This window comes from Alternaria postmessia, assembly GCF_024291825.1.
Source record: "Alternaria postmessia strain BMP 2775 chromosome Unknown scaffold_83, whole genome shotgun sequence".
Lineage (NCBI taxonomy): Eukaryota > Fungi > Ascomycota > Dothideomycetes > Pleosporales > Pleosporaceae > Alternaria > Alternaria postmessia.
The window spans coordinates 1,594-15,992 of record NW_026260156.1 but is presented as its reverse complement, the minus strand read 5'-3'; the positions used below and the strand labels follow the sequence as shown (position 1 = coordinate 15,992).

Here is a 14,399-nt window from a genome sequence, read left to right as displayed (position 1 = left end):
AACCTGTTCATCATGCCTACGCCGCTCCATCGCATGGGCGCAATAGCTTGGCATTGCAACAACGGCTCGGATGTTTCCCTTTCCAGCGGAAGGACGATGGGAGAGGGTGCATGCCAAGCATGTGGCGTTCGATGAGATGGCTATATCTTGGATATTGCACCCGTCACTCTGGTCGCCCGGAGTTCCCCGGATGGTCTAGCTAGACGCCTGCGCCTCAACCACAGCCCCTTGCGGTCCGCTCCCTTAGGGACGCGGAAAGATCTTCCAATTGACTCTTTGGACCGAGCCGCGTGTAAGTACCCTCGCACCTATCACAGAACACGCGTTCTTTTACCCTTGCAAGCCACAGTTTTAGCGAACAAATTGTAGACTCGACCGAGGTACCACCGGCAGCTGTGTACCCTTCGCAGTGCAAACCCAACGCTCCAAAGCATCTAGCCCTTCAATCAATTCTGGAAATCCTTCAAAAATCCATCTTCATTTAATATGCCGAGTCATTGTGAAGCAGTGATTGCGCCTTCCTGTTTAGGCCATGTTGTAGATTTGTCGGAGAGAGTGAACGAGTAGAAAACCGTGCTGCAGCCTGCGTTGTAATCGCGATCATCCAGTACTCCTTGTATCGTCTCTTTGGCTATTGGGCTGACTATCATAATGGCTCGCTTGATCGTTACTCTGTTGGCGGCAGCGGCTGTTGTTCCGTATGTGCAGGCTGACTATTGTGTAAGGCTGCTCGCTGAGCTCGATCTATTCGAAACGTTAGTTAACAATGGCAGTGCTCCGCCCTCGCTCTCACTTCCCTGAGAAGTCGCCTGCTATTCCCTGGTCAAGACGCGTACGAGACGCGGGAGGACTCCTACTTCGATGTGAAGCAACAAGTCATCACACCCAATTGCATCGTCCAACCCAAGACAGCCAAGGAAGTCGCACTTGCTGTCAAAACTCTTACGGCTGCCAGTCTACTGAAGTCTTGCAAGTTTGCGATCCGCAGTGCTGGGCATACTCCCTACGCTGGAGCCTCAAACATCGAGGATGGCGTCACTCTCGATTTGCATTACCTCAACACCGTTCAGTATGATGCTAAGAACACTCTTGTCAAGGTCGGTCCTGCGGCGACGTGGGACGACGTATACAACGTTCTTGAACCTCTCAATGTGATGACGAGCGGTGGGCGTTCATCTACAGTCGGAGTCGGGGGCCTTACACTTGGTGGTGGTATCTCATACTTCTCGCCAGGACGGGGCTTGGTCTGCGATAACGTGATTGAGTTCGAAGTCGTTCTTGCCGATGGTCGTATTGTGACCGCCTCCAAGACCTCTCATCCCGACCTCTTTGCTGTCCTCAAAGGCGGCAACAATAACTTCGGCGTCGTTACTAGCTTCAAGTTCGGTACCTTTGACTACAACGGCCTCTGGGGTGGCCTTGTCATCTACCCGGAGTCGACCATACAAGACCACTTCAAGGCCCTCATCAATTTCTCCAACAACATCGACAAACAGCCCAAGGGTTCGGCCATCGTCATGCCGGTATACCAAAGCTCCGCTGGTGCTGATTTGATCTTGAATGCGTATGATTATGCTGAGCCAGTACCAAGACCCGCGGCCTACGATGAGTTTCTAGCGATTCCTGGCAACATTTCCGATACCACAGGAATCAGGAACATGTCGTCGCTGGCAGCAGAGCTTGCAGGTGCCACAACCCATAGGTAAGCCAGTCACAGCATTCACTTTAGCAGATGTTAACCAAATCTTCAGCGTATACTTTGGCACACTCACTTTCGCCAATGACCTCCGCGTCATGACCAAAGCACATGAAATTTACATGGACGTACTCTCCAACCTCAAAGCCAAGGCGACGGGCGACTGGCAGATTTACGTTCTCTACCAACCTCTTCCGCCTTCATACTGGCGGCAGAGCGCCTCTAAAGGTGGTAACATGCTGGGCCTGGAACGTTTCGGCGAACAAGTGTTGTGTCGTAAGTCCACTCTTTGACTTTACAGCGAAAGATAATCGCAAGCTAATGTGTATCAGTCTACCAACCCTACATCTCTTGGCAAGGCGCAGAACAAGATGCCCTCTTCCAAGGCGCAGGCGCAGATCTCGTTAACCGGATTCGCGAGTATGCTGAGAGTATCGGCGCTGACAACCCATATCTCTACCTGAACTATGCGGATAACACACAGGATCCGCTGGCCAGTTATGGCTCCGAGAATGTGAAGAAGATGAAGGCGGCGGCAAAGAAGTATGATCCTTCTGGTGTTTTCCAAAAGCTTGTACCGGGTGGCTTTAAGATCTCGAACGTTCGATAGATGGTCAGCATGTACATGAAGATATATTCAGTCTGAAGCTCTCTGATGCAATGAATATTTTTCCTTCGGAGGTGGTCGGGTTTTGCTTCTTTTGCGCGCGAAGATGGCGTGCTACATAGGCCAGTCGCGGGTGTGGGAGCGCCGCAGATACGCTGCTTTGTGTCCTGTTCAATCCAATGCATCTTAAGCGCACGCGTACTACACCATCAACTCCTGCTGACGTGTGTTTGTGTGTGCCTAGACCTAGTAGGTAAGGACGATTTCGGTCGGATAACAAGATAAACGAAATTGTTTGGTTCTAAGCGCTACATTACATTACAGCGTTGCATTTCCCGAATGTACTGCTCTCTTATGTGCTTCTTCTGCTTTCCAAGTTCTGCCGCAAAATTCTCTTTAGCACGTTGCATCTCTTCTTTAGCTTCCCTCTGGCTCTCTTCAAATCGCTTCTTCTCTTCTTCTATAAGCTGCAACCTGTTGACATGTAGCTTCTCCATCTCTCTTCGCTGCTTTGCAAGACTTTCCTCATGTTCTCTTTTTTGCTCTTCCAACATTTCTCGGTCCTCCTTGCGGGCCTCTCTGAATTCCTGTTCTAGATTCCTCAATTTCCCTTCATATAGCTTAATGAGCGCTTCCATGTTTGATGCTAGCGCTTCGCCAGCGCCCGTATCGATCAGTTCGCGCTTCTCATCGACCATCTCGCGCTGGATGTCGAGCGTGACGGGTCTCTTCTTCTTCATCAGATATTTAATGATCTTGAGCGCTGACGCTTCTTTTTTGTCGTGACGGAAAACGACACTGCCATGATCTATCATCTTTTTCCAAAGTTGTGGTTGTTCTTTCAACTCCTTTTCTCGTTGAATTGCAGCGTCTTTCGTAGCCATATCCCACATTGTGGTCGCTAATACCACACTCGCAAGCGGGCCATCACCGCATAACTTTTGGAACATTCTGATGTTCTTGATTCCGCTACCGCCTACTCGTACATCTGATATCCGTTGTAGGAAGATTATTCCTGCTAGTCGCAATTTCTCAGAGTGTGCCTTGTTCAGCCAAAGCGCGACTTCTCGCAGGATTTCAGAGTCGGTGCGATATGTGTCATCGAAACCTGGAGTATCGACAAGATATATTTTTGCGCCACCTTCGAATGTGCAGGGCACGACTTGCACTGATACGGTACCTAGAGAGTCTTAGTCGAGATAATGTCTCTGCCGCAAACTTCGGTCCTCACATGAGTCCAGTCCATGTCCAACCTCGAGCTTTCGATCAGAGAACAGATTAACGAAGGTGGTTTTGCCGCAGCCAGTTATACCCATCACAGCGATTATGATGTCGTCAGGTCTTTGTAAAACGATCAGCCAGTACTCGCCGAAATATTGGTTGGCACTTACTTCAAATCTGGAATGACAGGTACCTCACGATGAGGACTGTCCACTCTGTCCTTCATAGCTGCTATGGTATTGATGCAATTGATGAAGAAAAAGAGTCTGTAAAGCTATCGTACTTCAGTTGGAGCGATATGGGCTTCTCATCTCGTGAAGAATGACGATAAGGCTGGAAGGCAACCACTTGCTAAGATATAATCCTAGACTGGGAACTACAGGTTCATGCATACACTCACACGAAGCTTGGACCAGCATTGCGCCTCGAAAGTACCATGTTCGTGTCGTTCGCCCATATGCAAGCCATCGGGTTGGTCATCAAGTGACAACGCACAGGTGCGGCTGATAGGCTAGTTGGTGACGAACCACCGTTGCATCTGCCCCTCCATCACGCGGGACCCACCCTGCAACTATCGCGCAACCGTCTTTCGAAGTTCACCGGATAGTTCTCAGCTCTTTAATAGCCCCCACATCTCGTATTATGTGCATGGTCCTGGTGGGGCAGTACATGCACCCTTGAAGATGGCATGGCGTAGCTGGTCCCAAAGCCACTCTTCACAACCACATGCCATGCGTGGACTGCGCCACGCGAGGCAGTTTCTTGTAGCCAGAACTTTGTAATAGTCTAGGCATTAGACGAATGCATCTGATCAGACCCTGGGATACTCCAGATCCAGGGATGGCTACATTATACATCACGTTACACTGACGCGCACGAAGTTTTTTGGTAGTCGTTGAAGAGTTGTGTTTGTACGCCCAGTCTAGAAAATAGATGGTCCCAATCTAGGCAAACTACCCACGATAATGGGTTTCTCCAGGCGCGTTACTGGGATAAGAAGGAGATCTGACAACAACCTGGTGGTGTGGCGGAGCAACAGAAGGTGGGATTCTGCGTAAAGGAGGTTGCGAGGGCGGAGGCGGATTGCGCATTGTCCTAGAGGGATCGATAGATACTCCATGAGGCGGTACTTGGTATTGCCCATTGGGTGCAGGCAGAGCCACAGGAGTGTATGAATGAGCCTGGTGTGGCATATACATCTGAGGTGTTGAATTGTTCATCCCGCTCTCGTAGTCACTTCCCGATACACCAGGATACCCAGGCTCGTGTGTGTATTGACCTTGATGATAGTGCGAAGCGATATAAGACTGCTTTGTTTGCTCTTCTGAATATGTGCGCATATTGTCGGGCTTGCGACTCTGGCGGCTCTTCGATCGGCTTCGCTTTTGCCAGGACGTTATGCTAGACTTTCTAGACGCCTTCGTTTCCAACGGCATGGAGTCAGCTCGACGTGGCGGCTGTACAAAGTTTTCGGGGCGTCTCCCAGCAAAGAAGTTTTGCATCCACAGAATAGCCTCATTATGAGGCGCTCGCCTCTCTTTCACTTTAGTACGCGCGACTTGGTCGCGTTCCTTAGCTTCTGCGATCTCCTTACTAGCCGCCTCAATCCTCTCGATTTCTTCACGTTGTGCGTCGAGATCATCGCGCTGCGCTTCAATTTTTCTCTCAAGCCCTTGAATCTTGTGCTCAAGTTTAACGATGTGGGCGGAAGTGTTTTCTTGCGTAGTGTCCTCGGCCTGGTCGTCGCGACCCGCTCCACAGCTCACCGCTTGCTCGTTCCACATATCTTCGAGTGTGACGGAGAGACTCCCTTGATCGTCCACGATGTTGTTCACAAGGCGAGTGCAGTCTTCGATTTGCTCGAGGAACTCGCTTCTGAGATCATCATCATCATGAACTTCCTCAGCGCACTCTTCTAGCTCTCGTTTCTGGGCCTCGTATCTTTCACGTGTATGCACAAGCTCACCTTCCAGGTACCTGCCCGCTGTCGTTCCTTCCAGTTTCATGCCGCCTCTCATTTCGTGTTGTAACTGTAACACCACCGTTTTTCGCCTATCTGCCAGAAGTTCGACGATACGAACACCGCTCTGACCATCACCCTGGCTTTTCTCCATCCTAGCTCCACCTCTTATCAAGTTGCCAAAAAACTCTGGTCTTTCCTCCATCATCTTCATGCGCATCACTGCGGCATCTCGTGCTTCATTCGTCTTCAAGGACCCCCACATAGTCGTTACGACCACAACATCCCGAAAATTTCGCTCGCCGCAAATCTTTTCGAATATTCGGAGGCTTTTGAGAGAAGACCCTGACATTCGCATGTCGGTTATCCGTTGAACATAGATCATTCCACCTATACGAAGGCCGCGCCTATTCTCATCGCAGTAGGTACAAATCCATGAAGCAATCTTTCGGAAGACTGCCGCATATTCCAATTTGGTATCATCGAAGCCTGGTGTGTCGATGAGATATATTTCCTGGCCGTTCCTTCGTTGCAATGTTCGGAAGGTGACATCAGTTGTACCTTGACACAATTAGGCTTAAATTTTCATCAGTATGAACAAACGTACAGGATTCTAGCGAATGCCCGATATCTGCACTTTTCTGCGTGACTTGTGAGATAAAGGTACTTTTGCCAGCACCGGTAAGTCCCATAACGAGTATGCCAATTGCTCTGGTGATAAATTAGATGAGCGAGTCAGTTTGGGATTTTAAGCGTACTGAGAAGACGGTGCATTGTTGTTGAGAGCCGTGACAGTCAGAGCCGATGAGGGAAGTGAGGTGGAGGGTTTCCCAGATGAGCGCGCCGAGTCCGGCACGTCGAAACTCCCCCTTCTTGTTGAAGAACTTCTATAAGTGCTCATGTTGCGTACATTACGATAATGTCAGTTGCGTAATGAATGATCGCGTACGATGCGACAAGTTGATGGCAGTAGGTGTAAACGCATCGAGTTGCTATTGCGAGTAGGCTGCAGTGTCCTGACGATCCCAGCTGGAGTGCTTACCTTAGCTTGCTTCATGCAGGCGCACCCGTGCACGGACTGCACCTAGACGAGGAGGCGCAGTCTTACATGCATCGGTATCCCTGCAGCACAGCCCGTCGCACTCAACTTGACGTGTGTGACGCTGATTGGTGGCTGTGAAGTAACGGAATGGAAGCCTGATGTTCAACCTTGTCGCTAGTAAATACATGGTTTGACTTACTTTCAGCCGCAAGGAAAGCTGCGGCGCGACATGATTATAGCAGAGCGATAACTGAATGCCAGTCCGACGCAACTGTACTCGCTAGTCTGCAATTTCGTACAGTCACCCATTGCCCTCGATGGAAACCACAGATGTTGGAGGCTTGCAGCCCGTTGAGTTGGTATATTCTCACTTTTCGGATGCACAGAGCTGACTCGACGGGTAGTCCCGATGATGTTTTCATCGCAGTCATGGGAATGACTGGTGCCGGCAAGTCTACCTTCATTGAGCACTGCACCAAGCCGACAGAGCGCTTGTCAGGCCATGAACTCTCATCATGTAGGCATATTCGTGGACGACAAGCTCGGCCGATCGTTGACTGGTAACACAGGTACGAGTCAAGTGTCCATACATACCACATGCGTTCTCGGACGGACAGTCCATCTAATCGATACGCCTGGCTTTAACGACAGTCGACGGTCTGACGGCGAAACATTGCAAGAACTAGCATACTGGTTAGCAGCCGCTTACGAGAGAGATATCAAACTTAGTGGGATCATCTACTTACATTGCATAACGAACAATCGCTTTCAAGGTTCCGCTGTACGAGCGTTGCGTGCTTTCAAGAAGATGTGCGGGGAAGAGGTGTTTAAAGGGATTATCGTGGCAACGACAATGTGGGACAAAGTCACCACAGATGAACTCGCCAAAGCTGAAGTTCGGCATGAGGAACTCCAAGCGAAGATTCGTCAGGATGTGATTCGGGGAGGCGGCAAACTAGTGAGGCTATCGGCCGTAGAGATAGACGCAGCGAGAATACTTCAACATATAGTGAGCAAAGATAGAAGACTAACGCTGGCGTTCCAGCGAGAACTAGTGGATGAGAATCGGCTTATCCACGAGACAGGTGCCGGTCAGGTGTTGTATGACGATTTGAAAGGATCAATCGAGACATTGCAGGCTAAGACTCAAGAAGCCCAGGAGAAAATAGAGAAGATGGCTCACTCTTCGCGAAGAGAAGAACTGCGTGAGCTCGAGGACGCCGTTACCGAGATGACTAAAACCATGCGATCGGTCGACGAAGATATTGACCACACAAAAGTGACGCTCGACGACATTCGCAAGGCGTGGGATGCGAATATTGATCGTGACGACGAGACTATTTCGGCAGCAGCACGTCGTATCGAGCAGCAATTGGAGATCGAGCGCTGTCGACAAGGAACTAAAAGCACAACCCAGTCTGCTTCAGACAACACCGTTTACGGAGGCTCCAGTGCTGTATCCTCTCCAGTAGCAAGTGGATCGCAGTCTTCTCAAGCCGACATGTCGCGCAGGTTAAAAGAGCTCGAAAAAGAACGGAAAGAGCTTACGTATCAAATGGGCCGAAGATTGAACAGGCGGTATACTAAGCGCTCGCGCAGTGCGACAACGATAGGAGTCATAGGCACCGGATTAGCCGTAGGTCAACTCGTCGCAGCGATCGCTTGCGTTGTAATGTGATGCGTATCGAACAGGCGAAAAGGAGACAAGCTGCAGTCTAGCGTAGGCGGGTCTGAGGGCTCGGGCTCGGGCTCCGCGCTAGTACAAATGGGGTTGTAGCACCCTCAGCCCTGCCTCTAGTCACGCGTCCAACTACTCTCCCACGCGTCCGGCATAAGATATTGTTGTCTAAGACAAACAACTATACAGTTCAACTTTAAGACAAATAAAGGTTTAAGAGATATAAGAACTCTTTTACGCGTAGATAGAACATTACAACTTATCTTTATACACTTTAGTTAGTCAACTTTTCAACAGATATAGGCCCCAAGTATTCCTGATTTTCGGGACGCGTATATTGGACTGCCATCGAAGACGGTCGTCATGAAGTCACGGTCGACGTTGGTGAAGGCGGCAATGCGCATCCTAGGTGTGGTGAATGGCGTCCTCTCTACGACAGCTTCGGGCCCCCCTTTGTATCCAATCATAATCTTTGCAGACAGGCGATGGAAGTCTAGTACTACCGCATCTGGTTTTCACTCGACAACGACAAGTTCATATGACCAGTACTCTCAGCCTTCATCAATGGATGGGTTATCAGACTTTCACTCGACCGTCTGGTCGCTCAACGTGTTACTAGCGGTCCACGTAAGACCTCACGCCTACGCAGTCGAAAGAAGATTTCGTTATCCCCTTCCTAACATCGAATCACAATCACTCAACCGACACATTGCCCACATCTAAACATCATGGCTTCGGCTCAACACGTGATCGATCCGAATGCGGATACCATTATCATCTTGCGATCACCAGGAAACCCAGAATACTTCGCCTTGTGGGACAACTCGCCATTCGAGAATCTCGATGCACTCGCTCAACTTCCTTTCTGCCTGGCGGCCGAGGACGTAGAGACCACGAATACGAACGACAATACAGTTCATCAGGCACCTACCGAGGGTATCACAGTTACAAGCTTCGAGCATACGATCCCGGTCGTTCCCGTTGGGTCGGTACTGTACTGTGTTTCTTCGCGTCATCTTACCCTGGCTTCTCCGGTGTTCAGGAAGATGCTATCGCCAGACGGTTTTCGTGAGGGATACAAGAAGCCAGATGGCCGCCACTACATCGTAGTAGAGGACTGAGAAGAGGAGGCTTTCCTTGTCTTCCTCAACATGCTACATCTACGGGGTCGTAAGATCCCACGCCGCGTCAGTCTCGAGCTATTGGCCAAGGTCGGCATACTCGTAGACTACTATGATTGTGAGGACGCAGTCGGGTCCTTCACTACTACGTGGATGGAATCCTTCGACAGCAGAGAGGTACCCTCTGAGTATTGTCGTGATCTTCTACTTCATCTTTGGGTCTCTTATGTCTTCCGAGACGAAAATCACTTCCAGCTTGCTACGGATGTTGCAGCTGCGTACTGCGACGAGGGCACTCTTCGGACAATTGGCCTTCCTATACCACAGGAAGTTTCAGGTAAGTGAACTATGAGATATGTACACAGTTCGTCGATTTCTAATCCTGAACAGCAAGTATTGAACGTCGACGAACGGACAGTATCGAGGAACGGATCTCTCAAATTACTGATAATCTTTACAAGTATCAATTTGGTCAAGGAGCATGCTCGATAGATGAAGGTTCTTCTGTCACATGCAACTTCATATTATACCGATATATGTGGCAGATGATGTGGGATATGGGTTTACAGTGGCCGTCACCCACGTATCCTTACCATGGCTTTTCGGCCCAGCAATTGCAACACTATACACATAAGCCGTTGCATTGGGGGTTCGGATTGGAAGAGGAAGGTGATGTTGTTCGTCATAGAAGGAATTGTTGGTCGTGGCCTCAAATGAATCACTACGATGGCCCACGCCTAAACGACTTTCCAAGGCGTACTTTCGCGGAATGAGAAGTAGGATCTGACGAATTGGCGCAAGTCGGAGCATTTTCGGCGCTCATATAGTGCTGTTCTTCGAGAATAGCCTGTTGTTTATCCATCGAGTGCTGGTCGTGAATTGGATTCGAGAACCCGTAGCTTCAAGTCTAGGTGTGAAAATTGTAAAAAAACAAGTCCATTCGTATCTGTTAGACAGCACAGAAGGATCTCGGATGCTAATGACATGCTCTACACACCAATACTATGTTGTTAGCGGAAGGTGCTCGTATGTGCCTTGCATGATCTGTGGCCGAGGCAACGGTCCGGCTATAACGCCATCCCATGCAGGCAGCCCAAAACCGGTGCTAGCGATCCCGCACCGGACGCCATCGGCCTATCACAACAGGCCAAGTGGGGCAATCGGTCATGTTATCGCAGTACCAAGGCCAAAACAAGAAGGAGCTTATCCGGCACACAAGCCTCGTCAAGGACTCCACCCCGAGGCTTGTCTTCCTTAGCCACTTGCTTGGGTACGATTAGTCCCGCTCAACGCGTCGCATACGCGCATGGCGAGATGAGCCAGTTTAAGTATTCTAAACTACATGAGGTAGGTCGATATCCAATATGCAGGGTCTGAAGTCGACTGCGGGAGCGGTATAAAAGTACTATACTGTCCTGCTCTCATGGCCTCTTCATCCGCTTTCGCTTCGGACTACCTTCGCTCAAGGCAATATCGGTTGTGGCAAAGATGGCTCCAGTGCTCTCATTCATCGTCGGCTCGTTGTTGGCCATGCAGGCCTTCGCCGAGCCGTTTGAGAAGCTTTTCGAGGTTCCGGAGGGTGAGCTATACGTCTCATCGAGTTTCGATCAATGCTAACGGCCAGCAGGATGGAAGCTTCAGGGCCCGGCATCGGATGCGCACACGCTCAAGCTCCAGATCGCGCTCCAGCAAGGCGATACCGCAGGCTTTGAGCAGACCGTCATGGACATCTCCACCCCTCGAACGCAAAGTACGGACAGCACTTTGAGTCGCACGAGGAGATGAAGCGCATGCTCATGCCCAGCGAGGAGACCGTTTCCTCGGTCTCTGCCTGGCTCAAGGCCGCCGGTATCGAGAATTTCGAGACTGATGCCGACTGGGTAACCTTCAAGACCACCGTCGGTGTTGCCAACGAGCTCCTCGGAACCAAGTTTTCCTGGTTCGTCAGCGAGGAGAGCACGCCTCGCAAGGTTCTCCGCACGCTCGAGTACTCCGTTCCAGATGAGATTGCCGGGCACATCAACCTCGTTCAACCGACCACTCGTTTCGCTGCTATCCGCGCGAACCACGAGACTGAGCGCGAGATCTTCAGCATCCAGCTCGCTTCTTCTCCCAACGTCACTGTTAACTGTGATGCTTCTATCACTCCCCAGTGCTTGAAGCAGCTCTACAAGATTGACTACACTCCCGACCCCAAGAGCGGCAGCAAGGCAGCATTTGCTTCCTACCTCGAGGAGTACGCGCGCTACAGCGACCTTGCCCTCTTTGAGAAGAATATCCTGCCCGAGGCTGTGGGTCAGAACTTTTCTGTTGTCCAATTCAACGGCGGTTTGAACGATCAAACCTCTGCCGACGACAGTGGCGAGGCCAACCTGGATTTGCAGTACATGCTTGGTCTTGCCCAGCCCCTGCCTGTTACTGAATACAGCACTGGTGGACGCGGCCCGTGGGTCGCTGATCTCGACCAGCCCGATGAGGCGGACAGCGCCAACGAGCCCTACCTTGAGTTCCTCCAGAGCGTGCTCAAGCTCCCGCAGAAGGACCTTCCCCAGGTCATCTCGACCTCGTACGGCGAGAACGAGCAGAGCGTACCCAAGTCGTACGCTCTCAGCGTCTGCAACTTGTTCGCTCAGCTCGGCAGCCGCGGTGTCTCGGTCATTTTCTCGTCCGGTGACTCTGGTACTGGCTCTGCCTGCCTTTCCAACGACGGCAAGAACACTACCAAGTTCCAGCCCCAGTACCCCGCTGCCTGCCCCTTTGTCACCTCGGTCGGCTCGACCCGCTACCTCAATGAGACTGCTACTTTCTTCTCCTCCGGCGGCTTCTCCGACTACTGGAAGCGTCCCAGCTACCAGGACGATGCTGTCAAGGCCTACTTCCACAAGCTCGGCGAAAAGAACAAGCCCTACTTCAACCGTCACGGTCGCGGTTTCCCCGACGTCTCGGCCCAGGGTTTCGGTTACAGGGTAAGAAATGTTCTTCTACAAACTGCACGCGAGACACAGACTGACTCTGTTTAGGTTTACGATAAGGGTTCTCTCAAGGGATACCAGGGTACGTCCTGCTCCGCTCCTGCTTTCGGTGGTATCGTCGCCCTCCTCAATGACGCACGTCTGAGGGCCAAGAAGCCTGCTCTTGGTTTCTTGAACCCCCTGCTGTACTCCAACCCTGATGCGCTCAACGACATTGTTCTTGGTGGTAGCACTGGCTGTGACGGCCACGCACGATTCCACGGCGCACCTAATGGTAGCCCTGTCATCCCATATGCCAGCTGGAACGCTACTGCGGGATGGGACCCGGTTTCCGGATTGGGCACTCCCAACTTCCCCAAGTTGCTCAAGGCTGCGATGCCTGCTAGGTACAAGGCCTAGAGGAAGTGTGGATGGACTTGAGAGACTTGCGATATTGTAGATGAAATGTTAATGCAACCATGAGATGCAATGTCAACAACAAATATGCCAAGATGCAAAGTGATTTTGGTCGATGTATTGGTGAGGGAGGCTGCGGCGTTGCATAAGCATGCACGAGCCACATCAGCCATCAGATGACGTAGAAGCTTCGAGAAGCGTCGCGAATCTCCACGCGTCTTCGTGACAAAGCTCGAAGCATCACCAATCGTCGCGCATCGTCTACGTTCTTCCAGCATCGTCCTGTTCTTACGAGATCAGAATTTCTCATCCACGCGCACGCAATCGACTGCTGCCTCGAACGCCTCCAACATGCCTATAAAGGAATGTGTTGCGGCTCTCCAGGAGCCCATCATCAGATTCAAAGACCAGCACATCTACACATCTCCCATCTACAACTACTCTTGAGCTTCATCAGCCACTATTACTCTACACATCAATCAACAAGCCTCTCTTCGTGAACGAACAATCCCAGCAATGGCGTTTGTCCTTACCCCCCGCTTCGCACCCGCCTACCAGGCACCGCAGTGCAACCCCTTTGGCTACTGCGCCCCAGTATCACGACCCTCACACGGTTACCGCGTCGCTCGTCCCCAGCCTCGTCGTCCCCAATACTCGCCTTACAACAACTTCTTCAGCCAGGTCGATGAGCTATTGAGCGAGATCGACCGCGAAGCACAGCGCCAGGCACAGATCGAGGCACACCGCGAGGCACTACGCGAAGCCTACCGCCAGCGACAGCTACAACGCAAGCGCGCACTTCGCGCCGAGTTCCAAGTCAACCCGGTGGAGCAGGGATGGCAGGTAGACGGCGACATCCACGGCTTCAACCAAGACAACATCAACATCGAGGTCATCGATGAACAGACGCTGAAGATTGCGGGCAACACCCACTGGCAGTCGGAGCCGTCGCAGCCTCAGGCACAGCAACCTCAAATCGAAGCCGAGCCCACGTCCGCTCCCGCCGACCAACACCCCATTGCCATGCAATCCGAACAGGAAGTCGAGACCACTACCGACGCCGACACTACAACGACCGGCGCTGCGACACCAGATACCGACAGTGTCAGCGATACCGCAAGCCAGAAGTCATACCAAGCGACCGTAGAGGACGACTTTGAAGACCTTGCCGCCGACTTCCCCAACTCGCGCCCTTCATCTCCTACCGAACCCCGCGAGCCCAAGGGCAAGGAGAAGGCAGTCGAAGAGCCTGCCTCCACCGAGACTGCGGTAGCAACTCAGCCACAACCTGAAGCACCAGTTCAGCAGCAACAGCCACAGCCACAGGAGCAGTCGCAACAACAAGAACGCATCCACGGGTCGTTTGAGCGCACCTTCAGGTTTCCGGAACGCATTGATGCAGCTAATGTGGGCGCTAGCTTCAAGGATGGTGTGCTCAGGGTCACCGTTCCTAGGGCGCAGAAGGTGCAGGTTAGAAGGATCGCTATCTTGTAGATGGATGGAACGATGATTTAACAGGGCATGAAATGCATCGGATGGAGTAATGGGTAGCATATATATATGAAGGGAATGGTTTTGTAAGATATTTGCATACGATGCTTAGCTATTGGTTCGATAATGAATTGAATTCTGATATGGTTTTATTCAAACATTTCTTTCTCTTCTTCTCGCGATCCAATGGGTATACATCCACCCTTTCCTCATCC

The 14,399-nt window shown here is 51.3% G+C and overlaps 7 protein-coding genes across 7 annotated transcripts; 6 read left to right on the top strand and 1 right to left on the bottom strand.

The window, feature by feature from the left end:
• Positions 1–651: 651 nt before the first annotated feature.
• On the top strand, positions 652–2,306 carry J4E82_009125 (uncharacterized protein; the record flags this gene model as incomplete). The annotated part of the gene is made up of 4 exons (XM_051735353.1): positions 652–720; positions 774–1,702; positions 1,752–1,972; positions 2,029–2,306. 4 exons carry the CDS (start codon positions 652–654, stop codon positions 2,304–2,306), a joined length of 1,497 nt encoding a protein of 498 aa, XP_051584859.1.
• Positions 2,307–2,611: 305 nt separating this feature from the next.
• On the bottom strand, positions 2,612–3,750 carry J4E82_009124 (uncharacterized protein; the record flags this gene model as incomplete). The annotated part of the gene is made up of 3 exons (XM_051735352.1): positions 2,612–3,483; positions 3,535–3,644; positions 3,695–3,750. 3 exons carry the CDS (start codon positions 3,748–3,750, stop codon positions 2,612–2,614), a joined length of 1,038 nt encoding a protein of 345 aa, XP_051584858.1.
• Positions 3,751–6,955: 3,205 nt separating this feature from the next.
• On the top strand, positions 6,956–8,204 carry J4E82_009123 (uncharacterized protein; the record flags this gene model as incomplete). The annotated part of the gene is made up of 2 exons (XM_051735351.1): positions 6,956–7,043; positions 7,096–8,204. 2 exons carry the CDS (start codon positions 6,956–6,958, stop codon positions 8,202–8,204), a joined length of 1,197 nt encoding a protein of 398 aa, XP_051584857.1.
• A 728-nt stretch (positions 8,205–8,932) lies between these two features.
• Positions 8,933–9,325, top strand: J4E82_009122 (uncharacterized protein; the record flags this gene model as incomplete). Its single annotated transcript, XM_051735350.1, has 1 exon — positions 8,933–9,325. The coding sequence occupies one exon, from the start codon at positions 8,933–8,935 to the stop codon at positions 9,323–9,325; it is 393 nt and encodes a 130-aa protein (XP_051584856.1).
• Positions 9,326–9,355: 30 nt separating this feature from the next.
• Positions 9,356–9,817, top strand: J4E82_009121 (uncharacterized protein; the record flags this gene model as incomplete). The annotated part of the gene is made up of 3 exons (XM_051735349.1): positions 9,356–9,443; positions 9,496–9,662; positions 9,716–9,817. The coding sequence occupies 3 exons, from the start codon at positions 9,356–9,358 to the stop codon at positions 9,815–9,817; spliced, it is 357 nt and encodes a 118-aa protein (XP_051584855.1).
• Positions 9,818–10,813: 996 nt separating this feature from the next.
• On the top strand, positions 10,814–12,696 carry SED2 (Tripeptidyl-peptidase sed2; the record flags this gene model as incomplete). Its single annotated transcript, XM_051735348.1, has 4 exons — positions 10,814–10,904; positions 10,950–11,044; positions 11,086–12,291; positions 12,346–12,696. The coding sequence occupies 4 exons, from the start codon at positions 10,814–10,816 to the stop codon at positions 12,694–12,696; spliced, it is 1,743 nt and encodes a 580-aa protein (XP_051584854.1).
• A 513-nt stretch (positions 12,697–13,209) lies between these two features.
• Positions 13,210–14,187, top strand: J4E82_009119 (uncharacterized protein; the record flags this gene model as incomplete). The annotated part of the gene is made up of 1 exon (XM_051735347.1): positions 13,210–14,187. The coding sequence occupies one exon, from the start codon at positions 13,210–13,212 to the stop codon at positions 14,185–14,187; it is 978 nt and encodes a 325-aa protein (XP_051584853.1).
• Positions 14,188–14,399: the final 212 nt, after the last annotated feature.